Consider the following 24,039-nt stretch of genomic DNA (forward strand, 5'->3'; position numbering starts at 1 on the left):
TCAAAGACGCGAACCAGTTGCCGTCTCGGCCCGCTTCGCCTAGCAACGTGGTTCCAGCTTGTGTGCCATGGAGACGCTTCGGTTTGCGTACAACCTTGTTGTCGCTGAAGGTGCGTGTGGTAGCACTAAGTCGTTGCTCAACAATGGTTAATTGTTCCAATAAATAAGTCAGATTCGCTGTATCTGGTGCTGGGAAGCTTCCGCCGCGTCGAGAAATGGTGTAGTGTATGGGCTGCAGTGGTGCTACACTTGCCGCCAACACTGAGATGAAGAATGGTAGAGAAAGATGGCAGAGTAACATTTTGTTCATCTACGACTATTTTGCCGTACTTGATTGATGATTTTTTTCGCTGTGCATGTTTGCAGTGTCGATGTTTCCGGAGGGTGAAGACTGCAGACGAGAAGTTTATGATGGCATAAAAGTAGGAGCGGCGACGTAAAGGGCAAGCACGGACTGGCGCACCTCGACATCCAGAAATGATTCCGTACCAAATACAAAACACAATGACCCAACTGCGAAAAGGAATGAACGTCTATGGACCCAATTAGTCGCAGCTTCGCTCCTCTCCAGGCGAAAATGCATTAGATGCTGCTAATGATCGTCATCATTGAGCGCATGGTTAAATCTCTACATCGACCACTTAGATGGAAGCGAATCAGAGAAAACGAGCCAGAAACACTACAAGAGATATAATGATAGAACGCCACGCCTAGCGAAACCTATACTTACATCCTTCCGAGTCGTTTTCTCTGGTGTATCCAGAGTCACGTGAGGCACCATGGATGAGATGATCATTAGACATGTCCTAATAGAGCAAGCTATTCCTTGCTCGGATACTTTTCATTGCCATTAAGAATCGCCAGAAACAATCCGACGTGGGAAATCGTCATGCACCCTGTACCCACTTACAACCTCGGATAGTGAATTTTGAGCCTGGCCCGTATGATATATTTTTGCAAGTTGCTGACCACCATCGACAAAGAAGGATCCAAACGCGTGGTTTGCATATGGACAGAAGGTAAGGGTATTATACAGGTCAACCAGCGCAAATGGAAACTCGTAAATCGTAATGCAAGAACTTTTCATCATCTCCTTCTTACTGCTCCGTTCAAACACTCCAGGACCTATCAGGTGGTTAGCGAGGATCTTGCTTGCATTCCACGGTAAGACTCACCCCTTCAGCAATTACACCTTGATTGAAAAGATGCTTGCTGATACCCTTTACGAGTTCCATCTGTTCTTCTGGAGTCAATCCGGTGATAGCCGTCTCAATGACTCCACCAAGAGACACTTTGTAGACTGCGATGAAACTGTGGTAGTACATGTACGCGAAGAAACCCATGATGAATTGACAATCCATACGATCCGTCATACCGCCGTGACCAGGTATGGAGTCACCAAAGTCCTTGATTTTGAAAGTACGTTTGAGGCCAGAGGCAAAGAATCCACCAAAAGGAGCAATGAGGGAGGCGAAGGTCGCGAAAACAAGGATGTGGACTTGCATAGGAGTCATAGAGAAGGATTTGTGAATCGGGAACCAAATAGGGAGGTGGTAGATATGAGGAGTGAAGACTGGATTTGGAACACATTCAAGTCCGGTCCACATGTTTGCGCCCAGGTCCTGATCACCATTAGTCCGACCTTAAGATCATAGAGAAATTGACCTACATTCACAGGGCAGATGAAGTACTTGTACCGCATGAGCACGTTGGTCATGCCAATCCCAAATAAAACAGTAAGAATCCAAGCACCCACGAATCCTTCAACTGTCTTCTTGGGGGACAACTTAATCAGCTGAGTGCGACCGAAGGTAATTCCACAGATGTATGCAAAGATATCGTTGCAAATGACCAGGGAAACAGGGAGGAAGAACCAGATCATCCCTTCGAATACATTGTTCATAATGAAGTGTGCTTGCACTACAATCAGATACAGCGCAATATGGGTCCATGCGAACTGAGTGAATTGGAATCGATAGTGTCCGGCTTGCAGTGAAGCAACAAAGAAGACAAATCCTGGTTATATTAGTGTTTGCCTGTTGTCAAATCTGGAACACCTTACCAATAATGTAGAGCATGAAGCTTATAAACCTGTGATGAGTTGCAAACGGCAAGAGGACTTTGTCAACCAGGACAATATGCTTGAAATAGTATATCACACTTTCTCCGTAGAGGAAGTACATAGTCGTTGCCAGCCAGTACCAGTTGAGAGCTTTTGTAAACCGTAATCGCCGAGCTCGACTAGGGACGTTCGCTATAGCAATAACCTCTTTGAAAGAGATGATTTGTACAGCGGTCACAATCGCTATGATGTAGATATGTCCCATGAACATTGCTCCAAAAAATACGCCGATCATGATAAAGGTCCATAATGCTCGTGTGAGGAAAGTTTGCTTCTTCTTCTCATATTCGGAGATTCCGGGTTGCTGCTAGTCGCACTCTATTAGCTGGAGCTCTCAATCATCGGGGAAGATTATATCTCACCACCACGATCGTGTCACCCCCATTTGTAGTTTTGTCAGGAGAACCTGGCTCTGATGCCGCTTCGCTGATGTCTGAAAAGCTACTCCTCCGCCCATCTGTTCCTGAACTGTGTCCATTCCTGTGATTGAACTTGACGCCGCGACGTGGTTTGGCCATTGTATTAATCCTCTGCTATGAAGAGTAAAGGGGGAGAATTTCCTTGTTGTTCCGCTTGTTCCTTGGTTTGCAGATTCTGGGCGCGCCAAGACTGAAGACGCTTGATTATACCCGTTCGCCCACGATCATAGAGCCGGCGCGGAGTCAGTTGTTCAGAAATTCAACACGGGAAGGACTGGTAGAAGATAAGTCGGATCGGGTTTGAGTGATGGCGGTTGATTGTCGCGCAAAAGAAGTCGGTGGATATCTTCGTTGGCCTCACTCGCTGACGTATCTGGGCAGCCTCAATAGCAAAAATTAGGGGTGGTCTCTCTCAAGCTTGTGAAAGTCGCGTGTACTTGGCTTGGCGGAATTGAACAGGACCTTTCCCTTCAACGAAAAACAGAGAAATGTATGAGAGGACGAATCTCGAAAAGACACATAATTGTTTGCAAGATTATTTATCCCGAAGGACAACTTCCGCCGCGTTCGCGTACAGCAATTTGTCTTGTGCTGCATGAATCTGAATCTGCTGGCGGACTATTACATCCCCGGCCCCGAAGGCGGTGGCAGAATTTGGATGTGACTGAGGACTTCGATACTCGCGACGCGTCCAACTCGAAGCGAACATCGCAAACTGCCAATGCTGCTTGTCCATGCAGATCGGATGGGATGGCTGGTCACGACGAGGACGATGAATATGACGACGATGATCTCGATGCCCTTCCCGACAACGAATTGGTAGAGCTCGAGAACAATGCCATCCAGTTTACGCAGGCGCAAACTCAAGCAGCTCGAGCGAAAGTGCCCGCCCCTTCGTCAGACTACGGAGATGAATTCGATGACCTTGATATCGACGAGGAGATAGTAATCGATGAGTCTAGGAGTACGCCCGCCATTGTCCCATTTCATCGTCATATTCCGGGGCAAGTCACACAGCAACAACAGTTCCGACAGCAGCGCTACGGAACTATCAACAATTCGAATTCGATAAGCCAACTTACAAATCGATCAAGGCCTACCCCGCCTCAATTCAATGAGACAATATATAACCGCCCATCAATTCCTATTCCCCTCAACGATTCAGTGGTTGCGCAGCAGGGCAGTCAGGCTTCCGCTACATCGGACATCAAAGTAGAAAACTTGCAGAAGCAGCTTGAGGAGGTAATGTAATTGCTGAAGAAATATTATACAATACTGATAGGATCCAGGTACTCAAAGAGCGCAATGCTCTTAACGAGCAACTGAAAGCGAAGGCGGGAGAGATCTCCATCGTCCGGAGCAAGCAAGAAACGACTGTCAAAGAGTATGAGAGACAGCTCACCTCTCTTCGAAAGCATAATGAGGAAACATTGGTAAAACAGCAGCATGCTCTTGAATCTGCGCGCAATGCGGAAAAGCACGCTGTTACAGAACGAGACTTCATCAGACGGGATCTTGCTGAAGAGTCGGAGAGGGTACGGCGGCTGAATAAGGCCAGGGAAGCGGAGAAGAAGGATGGAGCGGGGACTCTCACAACACCCAAGAAGAAGAAAGCGCTTCCGTATAGAGATGGATTTGACGACGATGAGATAGAGATCATTTCTCCCTCGAGAATCTCTCCTCTGAGATTCCAGAAGCGAAATCCAGGTTCCCCTTCTAAGCCAGGCAAGCGAAAACGTAAGGCCGTGGAAAGTCCAGCTGGTGCATTAGAAGTCATACAGCCTGAAGCACAAGCTATTGAGACGAGAGCTTCGGCTCTGGATGAAGAAATTCTGGCGAAACTCTTTATTCAAGATGGCCGGTTTGATGTAAGTCTACTTTATTTACACCCTTCAACGTGAGTTACTAATTAACACGACCAGTTTATTGGGACTATGTTAGATCATAGGATTGACGCTAATCACTTACGAACCTTGGAGGAATTGGGGAAATACGCCTTCCCCTCAGCACCTAGGGATTCGTTTCAATCCCTAATTTTGGGCGAGATTCCAAGTCTTGGGCTGAAGAAGTTGTCAAAGGACTTGTCTGTAGATTTTTGTATCTTTCTCATATCCTTGTGGAAAAAGTGTATGGCGGAAAAATATGTATGTGTTAGCTTTACCTCTCATGCAAAGCTAATACGAGACAGGTCGATCCGATTCATTATCTGATCGATATGCTTACTTTTGCCCTGGAACTACATACTTCATCTATTGCGCCTAATGTTGTTGACCAGCTTCTTCCGCTCATTCAAGAAACAGTTGATGCTGTCTCGATACCTCGATTTAAAGATACCATTGAACTGGAAGCGTACGCCAAAGACATCGATACAACTCCAATTATGCACCTCCTCTACATCACTGCCCAGGGATGTATGTCTGAACCAGCAGATATGAAACGCTTCTGGAAACAAATTCAATGGAAATTTGGCCTCGTCATGCTTAGCACTAATCAGCCAGAGGAAGAATACCTGACAATGCTTAAGCTATTGTCGACTAGCGTGACAAAAGAAGGCTTCGCCGCTGTAGTTGGAGGGGAAGAGCAAACACTTCAGGACACATTAATCCTAGAACGTCTGATGTATCACCTCAATGGTGTAATCCTAATGCCGAACACTAATGAAAAAATGTGCCCCAGTCAACGCTACAGGCTACGTCTTCACGTTCTGCAGTTATTGACAAGTATGACACGATCTCCTGTTGTCTGCAAGGCAATAGTCACGCATCGTGATGCTCTCGGTGGTTTTGTCAGCTTCATTAGCGACCAGCTGGACAATTTGTACGACTACAAGTCGGACAGTCAAGAAAGGTACGAATCATTACGAATTTTTCCTCTTTTGGCACCCCCCTAACCGACCAAATCCAGTGCACGGTTGATCAGTCTGGCCATGCGATTATTATACCATCTCGTAACAAGATACGAAGACATCGACATGCAAAAAAAGCTTTCCCACATCCCAGGCGGCTCTCAAAAATACCTGCTCTGCTTATCTCGACTACACTTCTCAGAAGACAACTTTGTTCTAGAAGCAGGCATCGATCCAGACGTCCCAGCTTGTGCCTTGGAGATGCTAGAAATGTTTGTCTCTCCCGAAGAAGGCGATGCTATCCATGATGCGTTTTCAGCGTCATGAGTACGAACCACGTATATAATGAAGATATAAATATCTGGACAGGGGAAGGTTAAGGTCATAGGAGGAGGTTTGGCGTTGGTAGCATGGAGAGATGGCATGTGTGGCGTTATGTGGGCATTTTTGGGAGTATGAATCAAGATTACTGTCTATCCAAAGTACATCGTTTCTCTTCAAATGATGCCATGCCGACGATTGTTGGTTATCGATAAGTAAGGAAACCTGTGAAATTTGCGCCCTTCCGCAGGACTAGTGTCCATTCTTCCCCCGAGCATTGTCATGGATCTATGAAACCAGTTACTGTCCAGTCCTTGCTTCTGCTTTCGCTGAGTTCCTTTTCCTGCCCGGTTCCCCGCAAGCTTGTCAAATTGTCGAGATCATGTTCTACACTCGACCGATGTGTTTGGGTTACCGTCCTGGAATGAGGACCCAGTTTCATGTTGCCCCATTGCTGAAATCATGGGTAATGTGCGAATCGGAAATGGTGGCGCTCATACAATAGACACAATCATTATGCTTGTTTTCGAATCCACGTCGTCTCTCAATTTCTTTCCTTCTTTCACTCGCTGCTTGGGTTTTGTCTCTCAGCTTGTCAATCAGTCGATCGGCTTGATGACGATGATACATTTCATCCTCAAGTTCGGCCCGGTGTTCTGACCGCGCAACAGTCCTCTGATGTGATCCTAAAGACTCTTTCCGCTGTCGTCTGCTTCGTCTGAAGTTGGTTATGCTACTCAAGAAAGACTGGATCGGTCCGAGATTGACGAACAGACAAAGCGCAAAAGGGTCCCAAGTCTCCTCAGCATCTTTAATATTACAGGTATTGAAGGCGTTCATCTGTTCCAAGAATTCCTCGCCGAATACTACATCACAAACCAGATTTGGTAGAACGTGGAACGACATTTCGAAGTTGTCGAAGCCGGGGAGCTGGATGGATTCTATGTTGACTTGGCCAACTGTTTCAACAACACTCTCGTCTGCTAGCAAGACCTGTGTTCGTCTACTCCTGTCGATGGGGAAGTTGTTCTTCAGCGCACAGCCAACGGACATCAAGTCAAGGTCGGATCCTGTGTCAACACCCGCTATCAAGGGACTCCCATCTGCTGAGAACTCCATCGTTCCTTTCGGCGATCCGATCCACTTGAAGCTTGGGAATCTTCCAAACGACAAGGGTTAATCTACCAATAGGTGCGTATTTTCAGTGTACAAGCGTATCTTTCGAAGGAATTCTCGGCCCATGATAATCGGCGCCGAGCACTTGGCCATCACGTGGAACCAGAGAGACTGTTCGGACTCGGAGCCTCCAAAAAGTGCACAAGAAACAAGTGCTTTGCCGACAGATCTGGTATATTGGCCATTGCCTACAACAAACACGTCTTTGTCCTCTTCTCGTTGCTGGATCTTGATGTTGTGTTCCTTTGCGAATGCTTCTGTTATGATGTTCCGATCTGACCCTGTGTCTGGCCGTGCGGAACAAATCTTTCCTTTGATGAGAAGCTGGATGGCTTTACGCTTAAAGTCGGTTGCTTTTGAATATGTACGCTTTTGTGCGTGTTTTGCTCCTTGTGGAATGGTGATTCGATCCTCATAAAAGCGGTTTGGCTTGAGCTGGGATCGTGACCGCAATCTACGATTTTTCATGCTCTCAAGAGCGATGTCGAGACGCTTGCGTCGAGATATATGTGTTAAAGGCGCATCCGACCCATGCGCACCTCCCTCCCAGAGGGTCGTGCGGTCGTTGTTCCACAATTCAACATTCCCGAGATGTGAAGGAGGATTCATCAACTGATAAATTGCATCGAGTTGCTGGTCTGTATCGTTGACGTATTGAGCAGCCGGCCAATCGGTGATAGGGGGCACACTGTGTATTTCCTGAAGCGCGGCACGTAAGTCGGATGGCTCTTGAATAAGTTTGGTTGAGGCTTTACGAGTTCCTGCTCGCAATTTGAACCTCTGCGCGCCTTGCCACTCGTGTCCAGTTGGATCATCAACTAGATCCAGAAACGTGCTGGCTGCGGGATGATATGTGCGTAGTCGACATTTAGTGAGCGTTGGGTCAGGCCCCGGACCATGCTTCAGCTTGTCATCGAGTTCCATGCTGCTCGCAACATGCAACAGTTTCCAAGGCTGCTATATCATTCGACCTGCTATAGCTCTCTGTGCTAGATTGACTTATCAGCAAATGACGAGACTATTAGCTTGTCGCCTGACATCACTTTTGTTCTGAACTTCTGATGCTCAACAGTATATTGAAAGACTTGTAGAGAGGATTTGTGGTCTAAAAAAGAGTTTTCAGTTGTAGAAAGCAAACCGGCAGTGGAAAAAAGTCAGCCTCTAGCGGTCCGTGCCTGCAGGCATACTGCAAGGTTGACTCCTCCCGCAGCCTCGCTCTTATCGTGCCAATCGCGGCACTGAAAGTTTCAACTGGCATCAAAATCTTGCGTCCTCAAATATATTCCGTAATGTCAAGTCCGGATATTGAGCTTGCAGACAGGAATGTGAGCCCCATTCGAGGCTTCGCACTTGTTGCAGCCAAGATCAATAGCGATAGCGACAAGACAACGACTATCTATAGACGTTTTGATGAGCTCTCGGCGCGAAATTTGCTGTTTTATCAGGCTGAGCTCGCAGAGCTTGAGGACGATCTCAAGCAACTTGACGATGAGGATAGAGTCGCAAATGATAAGACGTCGGAGGCATGTCAACGGGACTGGAGGAGCTTTGAGATTCATGCAAATGGTGTTAATGGAACGGAAGTAAGAGCAAGAGAGAAAGAGAAGATGGAGCTCGTTATGAAGATCAGGGAAAAACTGGAGAAATATCGTAAGATTTGTCTCGAATTGGATCACAATCGCTTGATGGCTGATTTGATCATAGATGCAGCTCTAGCTGCCCACCGATTACTTCTTCAATCTCCTCTAGCATCGAAGAGCACGTTGAGAGCTCTCCGAAATTGGTTCTTCAATAATTCTGCAGGGACTAAAGATGGAGATCGTGCTGCACAGCTTTGGGGCGCATCTTCAAACATCTTTTCTGACCCTCATGACCTCGTGGCTTTGCGAGTTCCAGCGGACCAAGATCGATTTTCCAGCTTCATGTGAGTTGCTAACTGGGAATCCCATCCCGGTTATGTTGCTACTCTGTAGATATGTGTATAGACAATTATTATGAGTTGTTTTGCTCTTCTTGAAGACCTATAAAGAATGGTATGCTGACTGACAACTTAGCCATCACAATTTCGGAGTCTTCTTCCAAACAGCTTCTCCAGATGGCCGAACAACATACACCTCAGAAGCTGCTATCGCTCGCTTCATAGCCATACTGAGCACCATCCTCGCCGCTGTATTGCTATTCGGATCGATAATAAGTCTTTACGTTGTGAAGAGTGACAAGGCATTATTAGGAATGCTCAGCGCATGGACTGTGCTATTTGCTGCGTGCGTTGGACTTTTGACCAACGCGAGACGAGACCAGGTATTTGCTGCTACAGCAGCATATGCAGCTGTCTTAGTGGTTTTCATAAGTGGGAACTTGGGAGGAACAACTCCTGCAAGTATCACGTTGGGAAACTGTACTTGTACTGGCACGTGACTTGTGTCAAAATTGAAAGTGGCGCTCAGGTGCTATTATCCCCTCACTTCTAAGCAACTCCCTTACTTCTCTTTACCCACCGATCCTTCAAGATGCTTCTTCCACCATGAAATGTATACTAACTCCATCACGTCCCGAATCTTCATCGTCCTCAGCATCTCTGTTCTCGGGCCCGAGAAAAGTGACAATGATAGTATACAGAAACGCACAACTCAGCAAAGCAGCCATCACAGTGCTATACTGATAGCCTCTAGTCGCACTCTCATTTGTGTCTTTCCTCTTCTCACCAACAAACGTCTCGACGACCGGAACCCACGAAGCTAACAAAACCCCAAGATTATACGAAGTACCAACAACAAAAGTCCTAAATGCCGGAGGAGAAAGTTCGATGAGATGCATGGAAACGATGCCGAAGATTCCCTGGATGATGAATTGTACAAGAAACACAACTGGATAGAGACCCGGACCGGAAACGAAGCAGTACGGATAGATCAACATAGCGCCCGCTATACAAGCAACGATGATGGAGAAACGTCGACCGATAATCTGACTGCCAAAGCCTACGACTAGCGAGCCGATCACAGCTCCAATATACGCTACACTCTGAGTCGCTGTAACCTCGTTTGCTGAGTAGCCATACTGACTGGTGAGCATTAGAGGAAACACGTCTTCGCTGCCATGCGACTATTTCCAAGGTCAGCTTGTATATTCTCCATGTTTTTGAGATCTTACAAGGAAAGTGCATCCAAACATGAAAGCAATGAGGTAAATGATTCGCTTCCAATGCCTCTTTATCGCCTCATTAACAGCAACCATGAAGCCGAAAATATTTCCCCCGTTATTCCGTGGTCTGATCCTGTGTTCGAAGAAATTCGTCTCTGGAAGGTAGATTCGAAACGCAATAAGCAGGAGCGGAGGACAAGCGGCAAAGTAGAAGAGATGTTTCCAGTCCCCTTCTTGCTGCTGGTCAAACGCTCTCCATAAAGCCGTTGCAAATAAGAAGCCCATAGGATATCCTGCCTGATAGCAACCCGCAACCAATCCTCTAGCAGGCTCAGGACAATCCTCCAACGCCGTAGCGGTGGCATTGCCATACATACCCCCCCATTGCGAGTCCAAACAGGGCACGACAAACGATGAATGGTGTGTATGTCTTACAAAACGCAAGACATAGTTCCAGGATGCTGAGCAGGAGGCAATTGATCACGAATGGCCATTTTCTTCCATATCTATCAGACACGATTCCGAAGAGCAGCACCTAGGAAACGTGGAATGAGCGATATTGTAAGTCCAAGGGTCATGGCATCTGGACTTTGCCCAAAATACGTCGTCAGTTGGGGGATCACGGTCGAGATTGAATAGAAGTCGAAGGCGTCCCATGTCCAGGCTAGAAAGCCTATCTTGAAGCCGGTCAGCACATATTCTCAAAATGTTCTTCTGCACTCACAAAAAGGTACTGCCATTGTCGAGTCGATAATTTAGCAAGAAGGGCGAATGGAGAGGCGCCCTCATTCGTCGGTTTCAGGCTCTGAAGGCGAGCTGTGAGAAATTGTTTCACCATTCCGTGGGTCGGCGCAGATCCTAACAATCTATGTCAGGGATAAGAATGGCTCCAGAAGGCGCAGCTTATGGTCAGAGTCTGCAAGCTTCGTTCGACGAGTCGAAACTTTGGACAAGAAGGTTGGGACATCTGCTGCCATAGCCTACAGTTATGAATCAAAGAAATGACCATAATTCGTACAACGTCAAAAACTGAGATTACCCAATATGACTATTGTCTGGGGCGGAGCCTGTAGCCAAGGTAAAATTTCCACGGGTCTCTCAACGTCGTTGTGAAAGAAAGCGCGCAACAATATTGCAGGACCCGAAATCACGAAATCGCTCCAATCACAGGATGGCTTGCTGTACAAAGGCGCTCGCTAGGGCCGAATTCGGTCGTGGGTGTTTCTTAATCTATCAAGCAAATGAACCATTCTTGTCCAGTCATGCGCAGATGTCTGATTTGAGACATGTGTTTTGACAGAGACAGAAGTCGGGCGCGAACCCCATAATGTCGACAGAGCTGAGGATTTGACCGTTCCCATATCTAAGCTCAGATCATCAATCTAGCCCCGACAGTGGGGCAACGAAAATGTCATTCTCTTTCGAGATCGCGCTCTTAGGCTCTAAGCATAACTATGTGGCATCTCTGACAAAGACACTGCCTTCCACATATCCACTCGAGGCTAGTGAGACGACCTTGTGAGCACACCAAAATGTCGAAGGAAGTGGTTCAAGACCAAGAGGCTGACAAGAACACACTCACAGCTTTCGCAAGCCTCAGAAGTTTCAAGATGACTTCAACAAGCTCGCATATTCGAAGCACTATCTGCATAAGATCCGTGGTCACGATTTCTTGTCTCATACAGGACAATGCACGAACAGGAAAGTTGAGATCACCCCTGTACAACAGAGCGCAGTGATCTGGGCCGAAACGAGTAAGCTCCGTAAGGTTGCAGTCCTAGATGCGCAGAAGTTTTCCGAGACACCTCTTGAGGTGATAGCCAGTTTCGGGCCTGCTCCAGGGTCATTCTTCGTAGATCTCCCTCGGCTCAAGCTATATCAATGGGCCAACTTGCCACGCACTTTGGAGGCATCTTTACAGACCCTGATTTGTCGACACGGATATGGAGACGAGAAGACCAAAATCCAGAATGTCGCAGTGAATTCCAAGGGAGGTTGGGTATTGCAAGGTGGAAAAGACCATTCTGTAGACTGGGGCGGAGAGCTACCTGATGAACTTGAAAGTGTGCTTCAGACTTTGGGAAAGAAAAAGCCATACATCAAGGTATGTCAACCTGATGAGTAGAATCCATGACGAAAAGCGCTTACAACCAACAGACACTTGTCATGAACCACCAGCACCCGACCGAGTACGTGCTTATACTCGATGATGGACAGATTTATTGTCGGCTGCACTCAAAATTCGAGCAGCCGCTACGTCTGCTGCTTACCAAATGGGCAAAAGGAAACAAACTCATCCTTCAGTGGAATTATAAGAGCTCCTGCGAGTGTACCGAGACGGCTCAACAGATACGTGATGCTCTCTACTACTATCGAAGAGGATGGTTCCACCTCCAGCTTGGCACCGAAGCCAGCCAGCGCAAAAGCTTCGAGCTCGCATACGAATACTTGAAAGAAGCCCACACTCAGGACTGCTGGAACGCAACTATTCGCAACGCATATGCTCGATCGTTGATCGCACTGAGACCTTTCCGGAACGATCCAATCCTCGAAACACACTTAGTAAGGGGTGATCGAAGACAATCAGTACGTGATCATGTCAGACACGATCGATTTGTTTCAGGGAAAAAAGTTAGATTTCCCAAAAGCTCTGAAAGAGTGGTCATTGGCAGAGGTGGAGGGCATCAAGATTGATGATGGGCTTGTTGAGCTAGATCTGTCTCCCATCAGCACGATGTCTCCAATATCGACTGTCCCCGAGGGCGTGGTCGAGCTAGCAGCTGTAGTACCGTCTCGATGGAAGATATACGCATGAGTTTGTTTATACAGAACTTAAATCCGCATACCAGCATTGTCCCTTGATCTCATGTACTCTTTGATTCGGCGATTTCTGGTGTGAAAATAGATGTGAATTTTACATTGGCATCATACTTTCCGTCGTTTTCGAGCAGGCTTCTTTGCCTCTTCGTTTACCGTGGACGTCTTCCGTGCCCTCTTGCTTCTTCGCTTCATGTCTGTCTCAGACTCCTCTCCTGCTTCTTCTTGTTCTGTCTCTTCGTTCGACCCTCTCGGCTTCTTGGTTATCTTTCTGGACTTTTCGCTGACATCTTTCTTGACCTTCTGATCCTTTTTCAGGGGCTCCTCGGCAGGAGGACCTTCCTCCCAACCACTCCGCTTCTCTCCTTCCTCTTCTTCGTCCCACCAGATCCTAGAACTTTTGCTTTTCACCTCTAACCCCTCTTCCATACCCAACCAGTCAGCGACCACTTTCCCAGTCAACTCTCCCACCGCCTTCGTCCCAACCTTCGGCTTGACAGTCATGCCATGATCTGCCCCCTCGACCTTCACCAGCCAAGTCCTCGCTTTCATCTTTGCCCTCACTTCCTCCAGTCTTCCCAAATCACACATACTATCCCTATCCCCAATCACAAACAAAACCTTCACCTCCTCATCAATCTCCATCAAAATCTCATCCCTAACATCGCCCTTCCCCGTATGCAACGGATAGCTCACCAACACCAAGAACTTAATTTCCGGCCTCTCCTTCGCAGCCATAACAGCAGCACGTGCTCCCATGCTTCGTCCCCCCACCGCCGTAATCGGTACCTCTTGATGCGAGATCACAGCATCGAACATCTTAACTCGCGAAGGAAGGTTCATCGAACCTTGGAAACATGTTATAGGACTATGTCTCGCGAAGCCGGTTCGGAAATTGAGGATCCCGTCTGAGTGGAGATTTCCGCCTGCGCCGTGGGTGAAGATTAATGCTGGTAAGGGTGGACTTGGAGAAGGAGAGCTTGTGATGCATTTTATGGGATTCTTGCCTTCGAGAGGGACTTCGTGCTCATGGTGGTGAGGTTCTGATGTCATGTTGTTTGATTTCGTGGTGGAGGGAGATGAATTGGGGGAGGTTGAAGATGGATGAGGTCACGATTTAGCGAAGACGCTAGTGCTTAGCGAGGAAGTGGGGCTGTTATTCAGGGGGTTCAGGGTCAGGGCAGCAGGAATGCATACATTGTATCGTACTTACGGAGTTCAAATCAGCATATTGACTGAAGAAAGTCGTGGGAGCGTAGAAGTCTATGTCAAAAGTTAGGTCTCCGATCTGCTTCAAACAATTTCGAGTAATCATGTAATTCAAAAAATTACTCTAGTGGAATCATTTTGAGACTAACGGAATTCAGAATTTAACGAGGGTAGCAATATAAAAAATTTCGACATGTAAAGTAAGGATGGAAAGGAGGGATGGAAATGAAAGCTTCGCATCACTGAAGAGACAAGCATTGATTCAATGAACAGAGGAAGAAGGAGGAAACAACAATATTGTTCTAGAGTTTATATGATAAACCGTGAATAATCTTTAAGAATCTTGGGCTATTTAGAAAAAGGGACGATCTTCAAGAGTCAAGTCGGCATGGAAAGAACCTTCTCTCTAAGATGAAATCCATCGTTGTGTATTGTACGTTTGCTATTTGTTGTCTACAATCGAGTTCAAAGTCGAGCTATACATAAGTCGAGTTATTTATCTCACTTTATGATAATCTACAATCTCCGAATCGATACGAGACACCGCTGTGAAACAATAATGTCTACTCCTGGGTATTCAACCACTTACAGATTCACTGGGAGGACCTAGGTAGCGAGTGGTTTTGTGTTACGTGGCATCCAAGTAGAGTTGCCACCGAGACTCAAAATCTCTTTCGAGGAACAATCTCAGACGTAGGGGGCTAGTCTGAGCAGGCGGTTAAGGAAATTACTTGAATTATGAATGTGACTTTAGAGACGGAAAAAGAAGAAAAGATTGCACGCAAGTATCAGGAGCATTGTGGCATAACATATGGAAAAGTTTGAGTTTGAGTTTCAGTTTATTGTTTGGCTACAAAAGAGATAAATCTCGCCTTGATAGAGGACGAGAAGGTTGTTTAATGGGGGAGGAGGAAGAAAAGAAGAGCACATCTAGTATTTATCAGTTCAGGGACAAAAAACTACGGATAATCCATATCCCAACGATCCTGCTCATCGAATTCTTGCTGCAGCAACTCCATAATTCTACACGTCCCTCTCTCCTCACCCCGACAGCTCCACCGCGAGTGGCCACCCAGGAAGAACTTGGCGCGAGTATTAGGGCGCCAGTCATCTGGATCCTGATTCTCGTGGAACGCGGCCCGGATACAACTATCGAGCGTATCCAGCGAGTCTTTGATCGGACGCAAGAGCTCGTGGATGTCGTCCAGTAGTGCTTGTCCCGCGGGACTTATGAGGACGAGCCCGGGTCCTCCTGCCCTTCGGAGCCATGAACGGGTCTTGTATTCGAGCTCCGCTCGGAAGTGGATGTTCAGCATCAGCTCTCGGCGGAGACAGTAATAGGTAGGATCTGATGCGTTGGTGATAGGTTTGATCTTGGATTTTAGTTCTAAGATCCGGTCGTTGAAATCCTGAATCCTGTCCTTTGTGTCTCTTGCTTCTATGGAGAGCGTCCATTCGTATCTTCTGTACTCGGCTAGATCCGCTGGGTCCATGGTCGCTAGCCTGTCTGCTGTGCGATCATGGAGTAAGATCATAGCTAGACGCTCACTAATGAGCACGGATTCGTAAAATTGCTCCTCTCGAAATAGTTCTAGGTCCTTTTCGTACGCGAGTGCTTCTTCGACCGTGTGGACGCTTGCCCAGGAGCACAAGGTACACTTAGCAGGACAAGCCATCTTCTTCTCGACTTTATTTGACCACTGAGATCTGATGTCAAGGAGCCATTGAGGAACTACCTCCTCTTCCTCCTCACCTGCATCTGTGAAGATGTCGTCGGGAAATTCTTTAAGAAGGTCAAAGCAGAACTCCCAAAACGCGTTTTGGTTATCGAGCTTTTGATCGAAGACGAAGCTGTAGCTGTAAGAGGTACAGAATTTTCGGAATGAGTCATTGTAAGAGGAAGACATCTTTAAGATTGTTGGTTTCAGGCGTTGAGTTGAAGTTTTTGTAGTTTTTGAGGAAGTTTTGATGATTGTTGAAGTTTGTTGCGAGTATAATCTCTCTCTTCCAAGCAAAACCCAAACACTTATACTCAAGAAGCTCTTCTTGTTTATGTGGTAAGGACAGCCGTAGGTGGGAATCCTATATGATTCAACAATAGCGTTATCTTCTTGAATACGCTTCATTCTTTGTCAAGCAAATTTTTATTGGCATTGTGTCTTTGATTAACTGGACAAGCATGTACAACACCCTTGTTGTCCCGACAAAGCTTTTTGCACTACTTAGTACTTGCTTCATTGACTACGATTTCTGCTTTGTGAAAATGACAAAGGCTACAATGAACGCCCCGATAGTACTTTCAAATCAGAATCACTCACTTACAGCAGCACTTAGGTAAGCTAAGCTATAGTAACGAGGCGTCTGAAGTAAACAGTCTAAAATTAAGAGTACTGAGGTGAAGAAGTAGGAATAGTGAAGTGGCTAGCAATAAGTGAGCCGCAATAAATAGCTGGGTAAGGTGACTTGACTTACTCACAACTGCTAGACAAATTACTCTTTTCTTGCTATTGCCAGACAAATCCTTCTTTTTAATGAGTTACTTGACAAAACACAAAAAACGAGCATTCTGATTAACGGTCAGCCGTAATCCGCCATTTCAGTGGGTTTCTTTCTCCATCTGGTCGACGACGCTCGCTCCTGCCTATTCCAGGCGCATTGGCACCACCACGTCCACGCTTCGGTGAAAGAATAACGAGTCATACTTCATTCAAGCACAATTAAACCAAATACCTCACGGATTGCAAGTAAAAACCACGAAAAAACACTGCGAATCGATATCAAAATTGAAAACAATTTCAACACCCAACAAAATGACAACGACGCTTATCCGTCCTCATTTTCTCCACCATCTTCAACCCACCCCAGACTCCGGGGCTCACTCACTCACTCACCTCTCCACCATCGCATCATCCCTCCTCTCGCACCCATCCCTCCACAATCAATCAATCAATCAATCACCCGCCAGCCAAGCCGCCCTCAAACGCCACATCACCACATAACGGCTTCACGGCACAGCACCACCAGCACCACCACGATGCTGGCGTTTCCACACCCACGCGATTCGCTGGGCGCTTGGATCAGTTGCGGGGAACGGAACAGCTGCTCGTGATCGCGGGTGGTGGGCGCCATGGACGAAATCCTCCTTCCCTCCATAAAAAACGAATTTTTTGTTTCGAAGTTCGAAACTTTTCGATTCCTCGATACCGTGGGAAATAAATGGAAACAAAACAAAACACGGAGAATATCCTCCGTAAACCCACTCTACTTTTAAAACCAAAAGCTCGGCCTCCTTTCATAGCGCCCGTCGCACGCACGCACGCGGGCACTGTACCCATGTACCCTGCGGCGCTGCTACTGTACCTAGGTAAGTACCTACACACCAACATTTTCTGTTTGTCGGGAATCGGGATTCATTTGTGTTCGGTAGTTAACCGGCTTCGTAGCGTTGGAAAAAAAAAAAAAAAAACCCAACATCAAAATGAAAAATGAGAATGAGAAAGAAAAATTGTTAGTTTTGAAAATCTTTCGTGAGATTTTCGTGAAACTTGAGGTTGATATTTCGTAATAGAGCGTTATGAGGCTGAGATGGTGCTGTGTTCTAGAACGCGAATGGTGGTGGAGGTAAATTTGGAAGCCGAGGGGAACTGGACGCTGGGCGGGCGATGGCGCGGCTCTTTGTCGGCGTCTAGTGATCTGTCATGTCATGAGGAGCATGTGAGGTGGAGTTGGATGTGGAGGTGGAGTGGAGTATGCTAGCAAAGAAATAGAGTGAGAAAAGTCTGGAGTCGAGAAGACCGAATTTAAGGTTGATTTGAGTTTGAGTTCGTGGAGAACGGGTATGTAGATCTTCGCGGTCGATATTGCACTCACTCAATTACAATAATAGATCTAGAAGAATCCGCAAAGAGTTCGGATGAAACTGAAGCAAGCAATCTGGTACTGGTACCAGGTCGTCGGAGCTGTCATTTGATCCTCTGTACAACAACCCCTCACATGCTCACTCGTACGGCGGAATGTAACCTTGACTCGTCGGACGGACACATGCTTGCATCCCTTTCCTCGAACCGGTCTATTGGATCTCACGATATTACAGTGCAGTGCAGTACTAGGAAGATTCCCGACAAAGCAGAAAACTACAGTAAGAGGCAGGCAGGCCGCATTGGCTGGGCTTTCACTCTTCCTCAGTGAAAATATACGCCACATCGCCCGTGGGAATGGAAAACACACCTTCGCGGAGCATTCTCGGTCGCTTGGGGTTGGTTTTCCCCACAATCCAATCCAATCCACGTTGTCTAGGTAGCCTTTTCCTCACTTGGTAGAGCTTCCAGGTTCTTGGGGGACCTGCTGATCCGCCACTGGCCTCCATCTTAGCTGTACAACGGCTTTGGAGCCACCATTGGTGCATCCCGGTAGTAGGGTAGACGATCGTAGTCCAGTAATCTGGAGAGTGTTAAGCGCGGAGAAGATCGTGTAGCTGAAGGAAAGGGGAACTCGTGATCGTATTTCCTTACTTGTGAGAAGACCGGACTCGAGAAGAGGAGAGGAGAGGTGACACGAGATGGTGTTGTTGTTACCTTGCTTGCTCGCACTCGGCATCTTGCACATTCCTCCCGTACGAAGACATCGTAAGCATCTTCTCCAGTGCAAGTGCTCGGAGACTCCTCGGATCGCGCATGCAAGAGATGGAGGTGAAGTGGGATGGGATGTGCTGGAGGGGTCCCGCATTCTCCAATCTGGAGACCCCGTTCTATCTCCCTAGGTAAAGTAAGGTTATCTCGACCCACCATAAAGTGACCTGTTCCTGTACAGACTATCCTCGAGACAGCACGCCTTGCATCGAGAAACTCAAATTGATAGATACAGTACAGTAGAAAGGATAGACGACAGGCGAGCCGAGGGGGAAGTAAGGCCGAGACAACCAAACTGCAGGGTGAGACAGAGACAATTGGACAGGTATGCGGGAACATTGATGATCCTGAGATTTGCTGATTCTGACGGTCTTCGTGGAAGAATTGGCATCTGCAGGGTGCGCATCCGAGGCCTGTCGGATGATCGGTGAAAGGGCTGCTTTCCCGGTAACGGATTCGTGGTTTGGTTTCTTGGTTGGTGGACGCACTTTTACTCCAGCAACATTTGCGAACATTGTCTCGAATTTCCATTGGACTTCACCTCAGCCATAACTCGTCCTCTCGCCTTTGCCCGCAACAAAGCGCGTCCAGGATCGCATGTTCAATTGAGTTCCTCGTTGGGGCAGCTCCGGCATGGTCGTCGAATGGGTCACGGCGGGTCTTGTTGAACTCGGTCAGCCCCTGTTGTACTGTATTCGGTCCTTTTGCAAGGTTCCTCCACAGTGAGCGACCAGGACCGCGGCTAGTGCTTGGTTAGTGTAAAGCGGGGATTTCAGGCCCTTCGCCATGGCGCGTTCTGGGCGCTCGGAGGCCGCTGTGGTTGGCGGGTCGAGCTGGGGATGGCACGGGCCAGGGGCATCAAATTTGGGGAAATCGCCCGCAAAATGGCCAGAAGTACAGTAGGATGTAGACAGACAGACAGACAGCATGCATGTACTGTATGGCGGATCATGGAATGGAACATGGTACGGCTAGACCTGAGCTGCCAGAAAGAAAAAAAAAGTTGTTCATGCTCCCTGGCCATCGCGTGCAACCGTGCCTTTCGCCTTTCAAGCTTGATGCTCATTTTTACAGTAAACGTGAACGCTCGTACGGGTGCAATTAGCCTAGTCTGCTTTGGGACGTGCTCGACAGGCCGGAGTACAAGTACTCCCCTCCCTTCCTTCGTCTGCAATTTTTCTTCTTCTTGAATTCAACCTTGGTTCCTCAACTTTCTCAACTTCGACCACAATCCTCCTTCTTCGCCCATCAACAACATACCATTGGCGTCGACGTCTACATAGTCGAGTCAATCAACAGATCCCTCCCTTTCCCGCCATAACCCAACACACTCCTGATATCCGCGCAAGAGCACATTCACAATGGCAGGCGGCGGATTGATGGCGACGGCCGATGTGTCGCGCATTGAAGCTCCGGTGACCATGAAGGCCTACATGATGTGCGCCTTTGCGGCATTCGGCGGTATCTTCTTCGGTTTCGATTCCGGTTATATTTCTGGTGTCATGGGCATGAACTACTTCATCCACTTGTACACCGGAATCCCCATCCCTCCCGCTGGTGCTTCCAAGGCCGTGAAGGACGCCTTCACCCTCCCCGCCTGGAAGAAGTCCCTGATCACCTCGATTCTCTCGGCTGGTACGTTCTTTGGCGCCTTGATCGCTGGTGACCTCGCAGACTGGTTTGGTCGTCGAACAACCATCATCGCAGGTTGCTTCATCTTCCTCATCGGTGTGATCCTTCAAACCGCTTCCTCTGGTCTGGGTCTTCTCGTGGCTGGTCGTCTCATTGCTGGTTTTGGTGTCGGATTCGTGTCTGCCATCATTATTTTGTATATGTCTGAGATCGCACCCAGGAAGGTTCGCGGCGCAATTGTATCAGGCTACCAATTCTGCATCACCATTGGTATCTTGCTTGCGTCTTGTGTCGACTATGGCACCCAAAACCGCACCGATTCCGGCTCGTACCGAATCCCAATCGCCATCCAGATGCTTTGGGCTATCATTCTTGCCGTTGGTCTCTTCCTCCTCCCTGAATCCCCACGTTACTTCGTCAAGAAGGGCAACTTGGACCAGGCCGCCAACGTCTTGTCTCGTCTCCGTGGTCAAGAGCAAGGTTCAGAACTCATCCAAGCTGAATTGGCCGAAATTGTCGCCAATCACGAGTATGAGATGTCCGTTATCCCACAAGGCGGTTACTTTAGTACCTGGTTGAGCTGTTTCACTGGTGGTCTCCGCTCTCCATCTTCCAACTTGCGACGCACAATTCTCGGCACATCTCTCCAGATGATGCAACAATGGACTGGTATCAACTTCATCTTCTACTTCGGCACCACCTTCTTCCAGGAGCTTGGTACGATTAGCAACCCATTCCTCATCAGCTTGGTCACCACTCTCGTCAATGTCTGCTCTACCCCTCTTTCTTTCTGGATCATTGAGCGTTATGGCCGTCGTACAATCCTGATCTGGGGCGCCTTGGGCATGTTGATCTGTGAGTTCATCGTCGGTATCGTCGGTGTTACTGCGGCTCGACCCGAGAAGAACAACACCTCTGCCGTCTCTGCCCAAATCGCATTCATTTGCATTTACATCTTCTTCTTCGCCACCACCTGGGGTCCTGGTAAGCTTCCAAATCCTCGTCAAGATTCGATTCAGAACTAACTTTGCAACAGGTGCCTGGGTCCTCATCGGCGAAATCTTCCCTCTCCCCATCCGATCCCGTGGTGTCGCTCTCTCCACCGCCTCCAACTGGCTCTGGAACTGCATCATCGCCGTCATCACCCCCTACATGGTTGGAACCGACCCCGGAGATGCCAACCTGGGCTCTCGCGTCTTCTTCGTCTGGGGCTCGCTCTGTACCGCCTGCTTCGTCTACGCATACCTCATCATCCCCGAGACCAAGGGCCTGTCACTCGAACAGGTTGACCGCATGATGGAAGAGACAAACCCTCGCAACTCCGCCAAATGGGTTCCACACTCCACGTTCGCGGCGGACATGGGTATGACCGATAAGGGAACCTTGGCCCCAGAGATCATCGAGAAGGTGGCTCATGTCGAGCCTACCCATAACGAGACCTCTGCCGTCTAAATACAGATCTTTCTTGTATTTACACGTGTTGCGGTCGAGCTCTTACATGTCTTTGTAACAGTTAGCGTTTTTCTTTTTGCGAATACTACCTAATATTGATGTGGATGGTGGATGGTGGGAACCCCTCTTTTTGAGAAAGAGCTGCGCTGAGGGGATTGCGTTGCGGTGCCGACATCAGCGATGGATGGGCTTTGCGGGATGATACCATGGTCATGACACAGCCAACGTGCTTTGCTTTGTGAATGAGTAGGAGACTGAGATAGCTGGTTTAAGGCAATCCTTCTTCTACATCTTTTTGTTCTTCGTGATGTGAGACGTGACACTTGTCTTGTGTATTTGATCATGAAAGGGTGAAAGAGAGTGAAAAATTGAGCAGTCTCGAGTCTTGAATATTTGAAGAGAAAATGTGAAAGAGAGTGAAACCCCGACCGAGAAATCTCGACGTCTAGTTTAAGTTTAAGGTTAAGTTTTTTCTTTTGTTTTCGGAGGCAAGAAAGGACCCACTTGCCGATTCCAGTATCTCCGATGTCGCCTTCATCAATCCCGTCAATCTTTAATCTCTATCTACAACACACATCACGTCACGTTTTCCATTTCCTAGGTAGTGATTGATAACTCTTTATCTTCACAATTCGCAATGCAGTGAAAACCGTCCGTACGTCTTTACAGTACTTAGATTTGCGATGTGTTGATCAAGAAGTTGTACTTGATTGCCGCGCTCGCTCGACTACACGTCGATATCTGGAAAATCATGCACTGGTAGACGAATACTCGACGCGGAGAACCCCATACCTAGCACGGAATCTTCCTTCGAATAGCCCAAATTTCATGCATACCTGGCTAGGTAATTAGAGATTGCAGCCGAAGATGGACCGCGATTCTCGATTGAGACCCTGCCCAGAAATCGTGTACTAAATAAAGCTTTTGTCTGAAAAGATGTATGTATGTATGTTTCTGCGGAATTCTATGCTGTGAGACGATGTACGTACTCGGAGGATGGATGAGGTGGATGGATATCTATAATAGATGTTGGTATGGAGTGGTGTTGGAGGAGCATGACTACTTTTTTTTTTATAAGGAGTGCCAATTCGAGCCTCGCTTTAAATTCCAAAGTTCTGCGAAAGATGATTCCAAAAAGTTCAATCTTTCTGAATGAATAAGGTCATGCTTGAGCACTGGTGATGAAATATATATATGAAAAAGTTAGCGACAAGCCAGTAAATGAGTAATACCTGCTTGGATCCATTATCCCATGAAACCAGTCACTCAAACAACATAAAAAACGAGCCCCAAAAAAGTAAGCCAAAAAAAAATAATGTGATTATTGGTCACTACGAGGGTCGAACTCGCGACCTTGGCGTTAACTCTTATTAGCACCACGCTCTAACCAACTGAGCTAAGCGACCATTTAGTTGTTTCATGGGCTGGAATTGCTTATATGATTACTTACGACTAATAAATTGGGCTCGGTTTGTGGCGGGCTTTAGTGTGCTGACTCAGGGGTGGATCCTGGTGTGCTGAAATAGACGAGAGACTTGGTTTGGCTCGCTTGTTTGAAGGTCTGATACTTTTAGCAGGACCAGGGTAAAAATATTCTGGTTCTACGGGTTTGGATTTGAGTCCGACGTTAGAGTATCAACCTCGGTATTCAAGCATTCTAAGTAGTATTAGGCTGTCTGATACCTGGTATTATTGTAAAAAAATGTGCGTGCCAGAATCAGACTTGAGAAAATAAGCGAGTGAGTGCTGTACATCACAAAGTTAACACTAACTGCTGCGTTTTTGGAGTTTGCAACTGATTACCAGGAATACATTTGACTTCCTTAATCTTGCTTTATTAAAAGTTTGATGTTCTCCGGAATAGTATCAGGGTAGCTTATTCTGGCCAAACGAAGTGCTAATTTACGATTCCCGCCATGATCCGCACGTTCGAAGGCCAGGCATAACTGCTCCTACTTCGTCGAGAATTATCCTGTAAATATTATCTCTACTCTAAAGTTGGGAAATAGTAGAGTTGACCAGTGATATTGCACGGGAAAGACACAATATCTCTTTTTCGCTCGAAGACTCACGTGCCAGCGCGCATCTAGCGCCAACCTCGATTGACCTATGATGTGCATCCACTCTCACAACAAATTTCTAGCACCTGTGAACTCATTCTGAATTGAGTTTTGTAACAAATTTCTAATCCTGTTTTGTGCAGTATGCATCTACGATTGGTCCTAGAGTCATGATTTTAACCAGCTAACGGCTAAGATCCTACCAACAACTAACATC

At 47.3% G+C, this 24,039-nt stretch overlaps 13 protein-coding genes and 1 non-coding gene across 14 annotated transcripts; 4 read left to right on the plus strand and 10 right to left on the minus strand.

The window, feature by feature from the left end:
* Positions 1–597: 597 nt before the first annotated feature.
* Positions 598–3,122, minus strand: LY89DRAFT_707630 (phosphatidate cytidylyltransferase-like protein). Its single transcript, XM_018217620.1, has 5 exons — positions 2,485–3,122; positions 2,063–2,429; positions 1,670–2,016; positions 1,176–1,622; positions 598–1,125 (listed from the first exon to the last, which is right to left on the minus strand). The coding sequence occupies exons 1-5, from the start codon at positions 2,638–2,640 to the stop codon at positions 1,087–1,089; spliced, it is 1,356 nt and encodes a 451-aa protein (XP_018070672.1). The 5' UTR covers positions 2,641–3,122; the 3' UTR covers positions 598–1,086.
* A 169-nt stretch (positions 3,123–3,291) lies between these two features.
* On the plus strand, positions 3,292–5,713 carry LY89DRAFT_669845 (uncharacterized protein; the record flags this gene model as incomplete). The annotated part of the gene is made up of 5 exons (XM_018213132.1): positions 3,292–3,783; positions 3,831–4,409; positions 4,464–4,685; positions 4,730–5,388; positions 5,446–5,713. The coding sequence occupies 5 exons, from the start codon at positions 3,292–3,294 to the stop codon at positions 5,711–5,713; spliced, it is 2,220 nt and encodes a 739-aa protein (XP_018070673.1).
* Positions 5,714–6,062: 349 nt separating this feature from the next.
* LY89DRAFT_685330 (uncharacterized protein) lies at positions 6,063–6,589 on the minus strand. Its single transcript, XM_018215062.1, has one exon. The coding sequence runs from the start codon at positions 6,545–6,547 to the stop codon at positions 6,146–6,148; it is 402 nt and encodes a 133-aa protein (XP_018070674.1). The 5' UTR covers positions 6,548–6,589; the 3' UTR covers positions 6,063–6,145.
* A 19-nt stretch (positions 6,590–6,608) lies between these two features.
* On the minus strand, positions 6,609–7,807 carry LY89DRAFT_719065 (uncharacterized protein; the record flags this gene model as incomplete). Its single annotated transcript, XM_018218465.1, has 1 exon — positions 6,609–7,807. The coding sequence occupies one exon, from the start codon at positions 7,805–7,807 to the stop codon at positions 6,884–6,886; it is 924 nt and encodes a 307-aa protein (XP_018070675.1). The 3' UTR covers positions 6,609–6,883.
* Positions 7,808–8,172: 365 nt separating this feature from the next.
* On the plus strand, positions 8,173–9,301 carry LY89DRAFT_734427 (uncharacterized protein; the record flags this gene model as incomplete). The annotated part of the gene is made up of 3 exons (XM_018219906.1): positions 8,173–8,533; positions 8,588–8,807; positions 8,938–9,301. The coding sequence occupies 3 exons, from the start codon at positions 8,173–8,175 to the stop codon at positions 9,299–9,301; spliced, it is 945 nt and encodes a 314-aa protein (XP_018070676.1).
* An 87-nt stretch (positions 9,302–9,388) lies between these two features.
* On the minus strand, positions 9,389–12,156 carry LY89DRAFT_707632 (sugar transporter family protein; the record flags this gene model as incomplete). The annotated part of the gene is made up of 7 exons (XM_018217621.1): positions 9,389–9,985; positions 10,034–10,366; positions 10,398–10,530; positions 10,628–10,697; positions 10,745–10,882; positions 11,272–11,275; positions 12,139–12,156. The coding sequence occupies 7 exons, from the start codon at positions 12,154–12,156 to the stop codon at positions 9,389–9,391; spliced, it is 1,293 nt and encodes a 430-aa protein (XP_018070677.1).
* A 976-nt stretch (positions 12,157–13,132) lies between these two features.
* Positions 13,133–13,795, minus strand: LY89DRAFT_559708 (uncharacterized protein; the record flags this gene model as incomplete). Its single annotated transcript, XM_018208441.1, has 1 exon — positions 13,133–13,795. A coding segment is annotated over one exon (663 nt), but the record flags the coding sequence as incomplete, so codon positions are not given.
* A 1,214-nt stretch (positions 13,796–15,009) lies between these two features.
* On the minus strand, positions 15,010–15,957 carry LY89DRAFT_734432 (uncharacterized protein; the record flags this gene model as incomplete). The annotated part of the gene is made up of 1 exon (XM_018219907.1): positions 15,010–15,957. One exon carries the CDS (start codon positions 15,955–15,957, stop codon positions 15,010–15,012), a length of 948 nt encoding a protein of 315 aa, XP_018070679.1.
* A 1,131-nt stretch (positions 15,958–17,088) lies between these two features.
* LY89DRAFT_80036 (uncharacterized protein) lies at positions 17,089–17,488 on the minus strand. Its single transcript, XM_018223413.1, has one exon. It carries the CDS (start codon positions 17,434–17,436, stop codon positions 17,128–17,130), a length of 309 nt encoding a protein of 102 aa, XP_018070680.1. The 5' UTR covers positions 17,437–17,488; the 3' UTR covers positions 17,089–17,127.
* An 11-nt stretch (positions 17,489–17,499) lies between these two features.
* Positions 17,500–17,872, plus strand: LY89DRAFT_80044 (uncharacterized protein). The gene is made up of 2 exons (XM_018223414.1): positions 17,500–17,557; positions 17,619–17,872. Exon 2 carries the CDS (start codon positions 17,636–17,638, stop codon positions 17,804–17,806), a length of 171 nt encoding a protein of 56 aa, XP_018070681.1. The 5' UTR covers positions 17,500–17,557; positions 17,619–17,635; the 3' UTR covers positions 17,807–17,872.
* On the minus strand, positions 17,873–18,335 carry LY89DRAFT_80045 (uncharacterized protein). Its single transcript, XM_018223415.1, has one exon. The coding sequence runs from the start codon at positions 18,251–18,253 to the stop codon at positions 17,939–17,941; it is 315 nt and encodes a 104-aa protein (XP_018070682.1). The 5' UTR covers positions 18,254–18,335; the 3' UTR covers positions 17,873–17,938.
* Positions 18,336–19,363, minus strand: LY89DRAFT_80055 (uncharacterized protein). Its single transcript, XM_018223416.1, has one exon. It carries the CDS (start codon positions 19,207–19,209, stop codon positions 18,418–18,420), a length of 792 nt encoding a protein of 263 aa, XP_018070683.1. The 5' UTR covers positions 19,210–19,363; the 3' UTR covers positions 18,336–18,417.
* Positions 19,364–19,713: 350 nt separating this feature from the next.
* Positions 19,714–22,148, plus strand: LY89DRAFT_719070 (general substrate transporter). The gene is made up of 2 exons (XM_018218466.1): positions 19,714–21,294; positions 21,347–22,148. The coding sequence occupies exons 1-2, from the start codon at positions 20,040–20,042 to the stop codon at positions 21,760–21,762; spliced, it is 1,671 nt and encodes a 556-aa protein (XP_018070684.1). The 5' UTR covers positions 19,714–20,039; the 3' UTR covers positions 21,763–22,148.
* A 939-nt stretch (positions 22,149–23,087) lies between these two features.
* Positions 23,088–23,168, minus strand: LY89DRAFT_t38. Its single transcript has one exon. It is a non-coding gene; the product is annotated as a tRNA-Ile (tRNA).
* Between the last annotated feature and the right edge of the window lie 871 nt (positions 23,169–24,039).

The sequence above is a fragment of the Mollisia scopiformis genome, assembly GCF_001500285.1.
Source record: "Mollisia scopiformis unplaced genomic scaffold LY89scaffold_13, whole genome shotgun sequence".
In the NCBI taxonomy this organism is placed as follows: domain Eukaryota; kingdom Fungi; phylum Ascomycota; class Leotiomycetes; order Helotiales; family Mollisiaceae; genus Mollisia; species Mollisia scopiformis.

What these genes read in the sequence shown, in the direction of transcription:
- LY89DRAFT_707630 (XM_018217620.1), bottom strand. Translation starts at nt 2,640, where the DNA reads ATGGCCAAACCACGTCGCGGCGTCAAGTTCAATCACAGGAATGGACAC. An exon ending in GGGGTGACACGATCGTGGTG is followed by an intron (nt 2,430 to 2,484) that starts GTGAGATATAAT and finishes GAGTGCGACTAG; the next exon opens with CAGCAACCCGGAATCTCCGA. An exon ending in AAGGTGTAATTGCTGAAGGG is followed by an intron (nt 1,126 to 1,175) that starts GTGAGTCTTACC and finishes ACCACCTGATAG; the next exon opens with GTCCTGGAGTGTTTGAACGG.
- LY89DRAFT_80036 (XM_018223413.1), bottom strand. Translation starts at nt 17,436, where the DNA reads ATGTTGGTGTGTAGGTACTTACCTAGGTACAGTAGCAGCGCCGCAGGG.
- LY89DRAFT_719070 (XM_018218466.1), top strand. Translation starts at nt 20,040, where the DNA reads ATGGCAGGCGGCGGATTGATGGCGACGGCCGATGTGTCGCGCATTGAA. An exon ending in CGCCACCACCTGGGGTCCTG is followed by an intron (nt 21,295 to 21,346) that starts GTAAGCTTCCAA and finishes ACTTTGCAACAG; the next exon opens with GTGCCTGGGTCCTCATCGGC.
- LY89DRAFT_80044 (XM_018223414.1), top strand. Translation starts at nt 17,636, where the DNA reads ATGGTGCTGTGTTCTAGAACGCGAATGGTGGTGGAGGTAAATTTGGAA.
- LY89DRAFT_685330 (XM_018215062.1), bottom strand. Translation starts at nt 6,547, where the DNA reads ATGAACGCCTTCAATACCTGTAATATTAAAGATGCTGAGGAGACTTGG.
- LY89DRAFT_80045 (XM_018223415.1), bottom strand. Translation starts at nt 18,253, where the DNA reads ATGTGGCGTATATTTTCACTGAGGAAGAGTGAAAGCCCAGCCAATGCG.
- LY89DRAFT_80055 (XM_018223416.1), bottom strand. Translation starts at nt 19,209, where the DNA reads ATGGAAATTCGAGACAATGTTCGCAAATGTTGCTGGAGTAAAAGTGCG.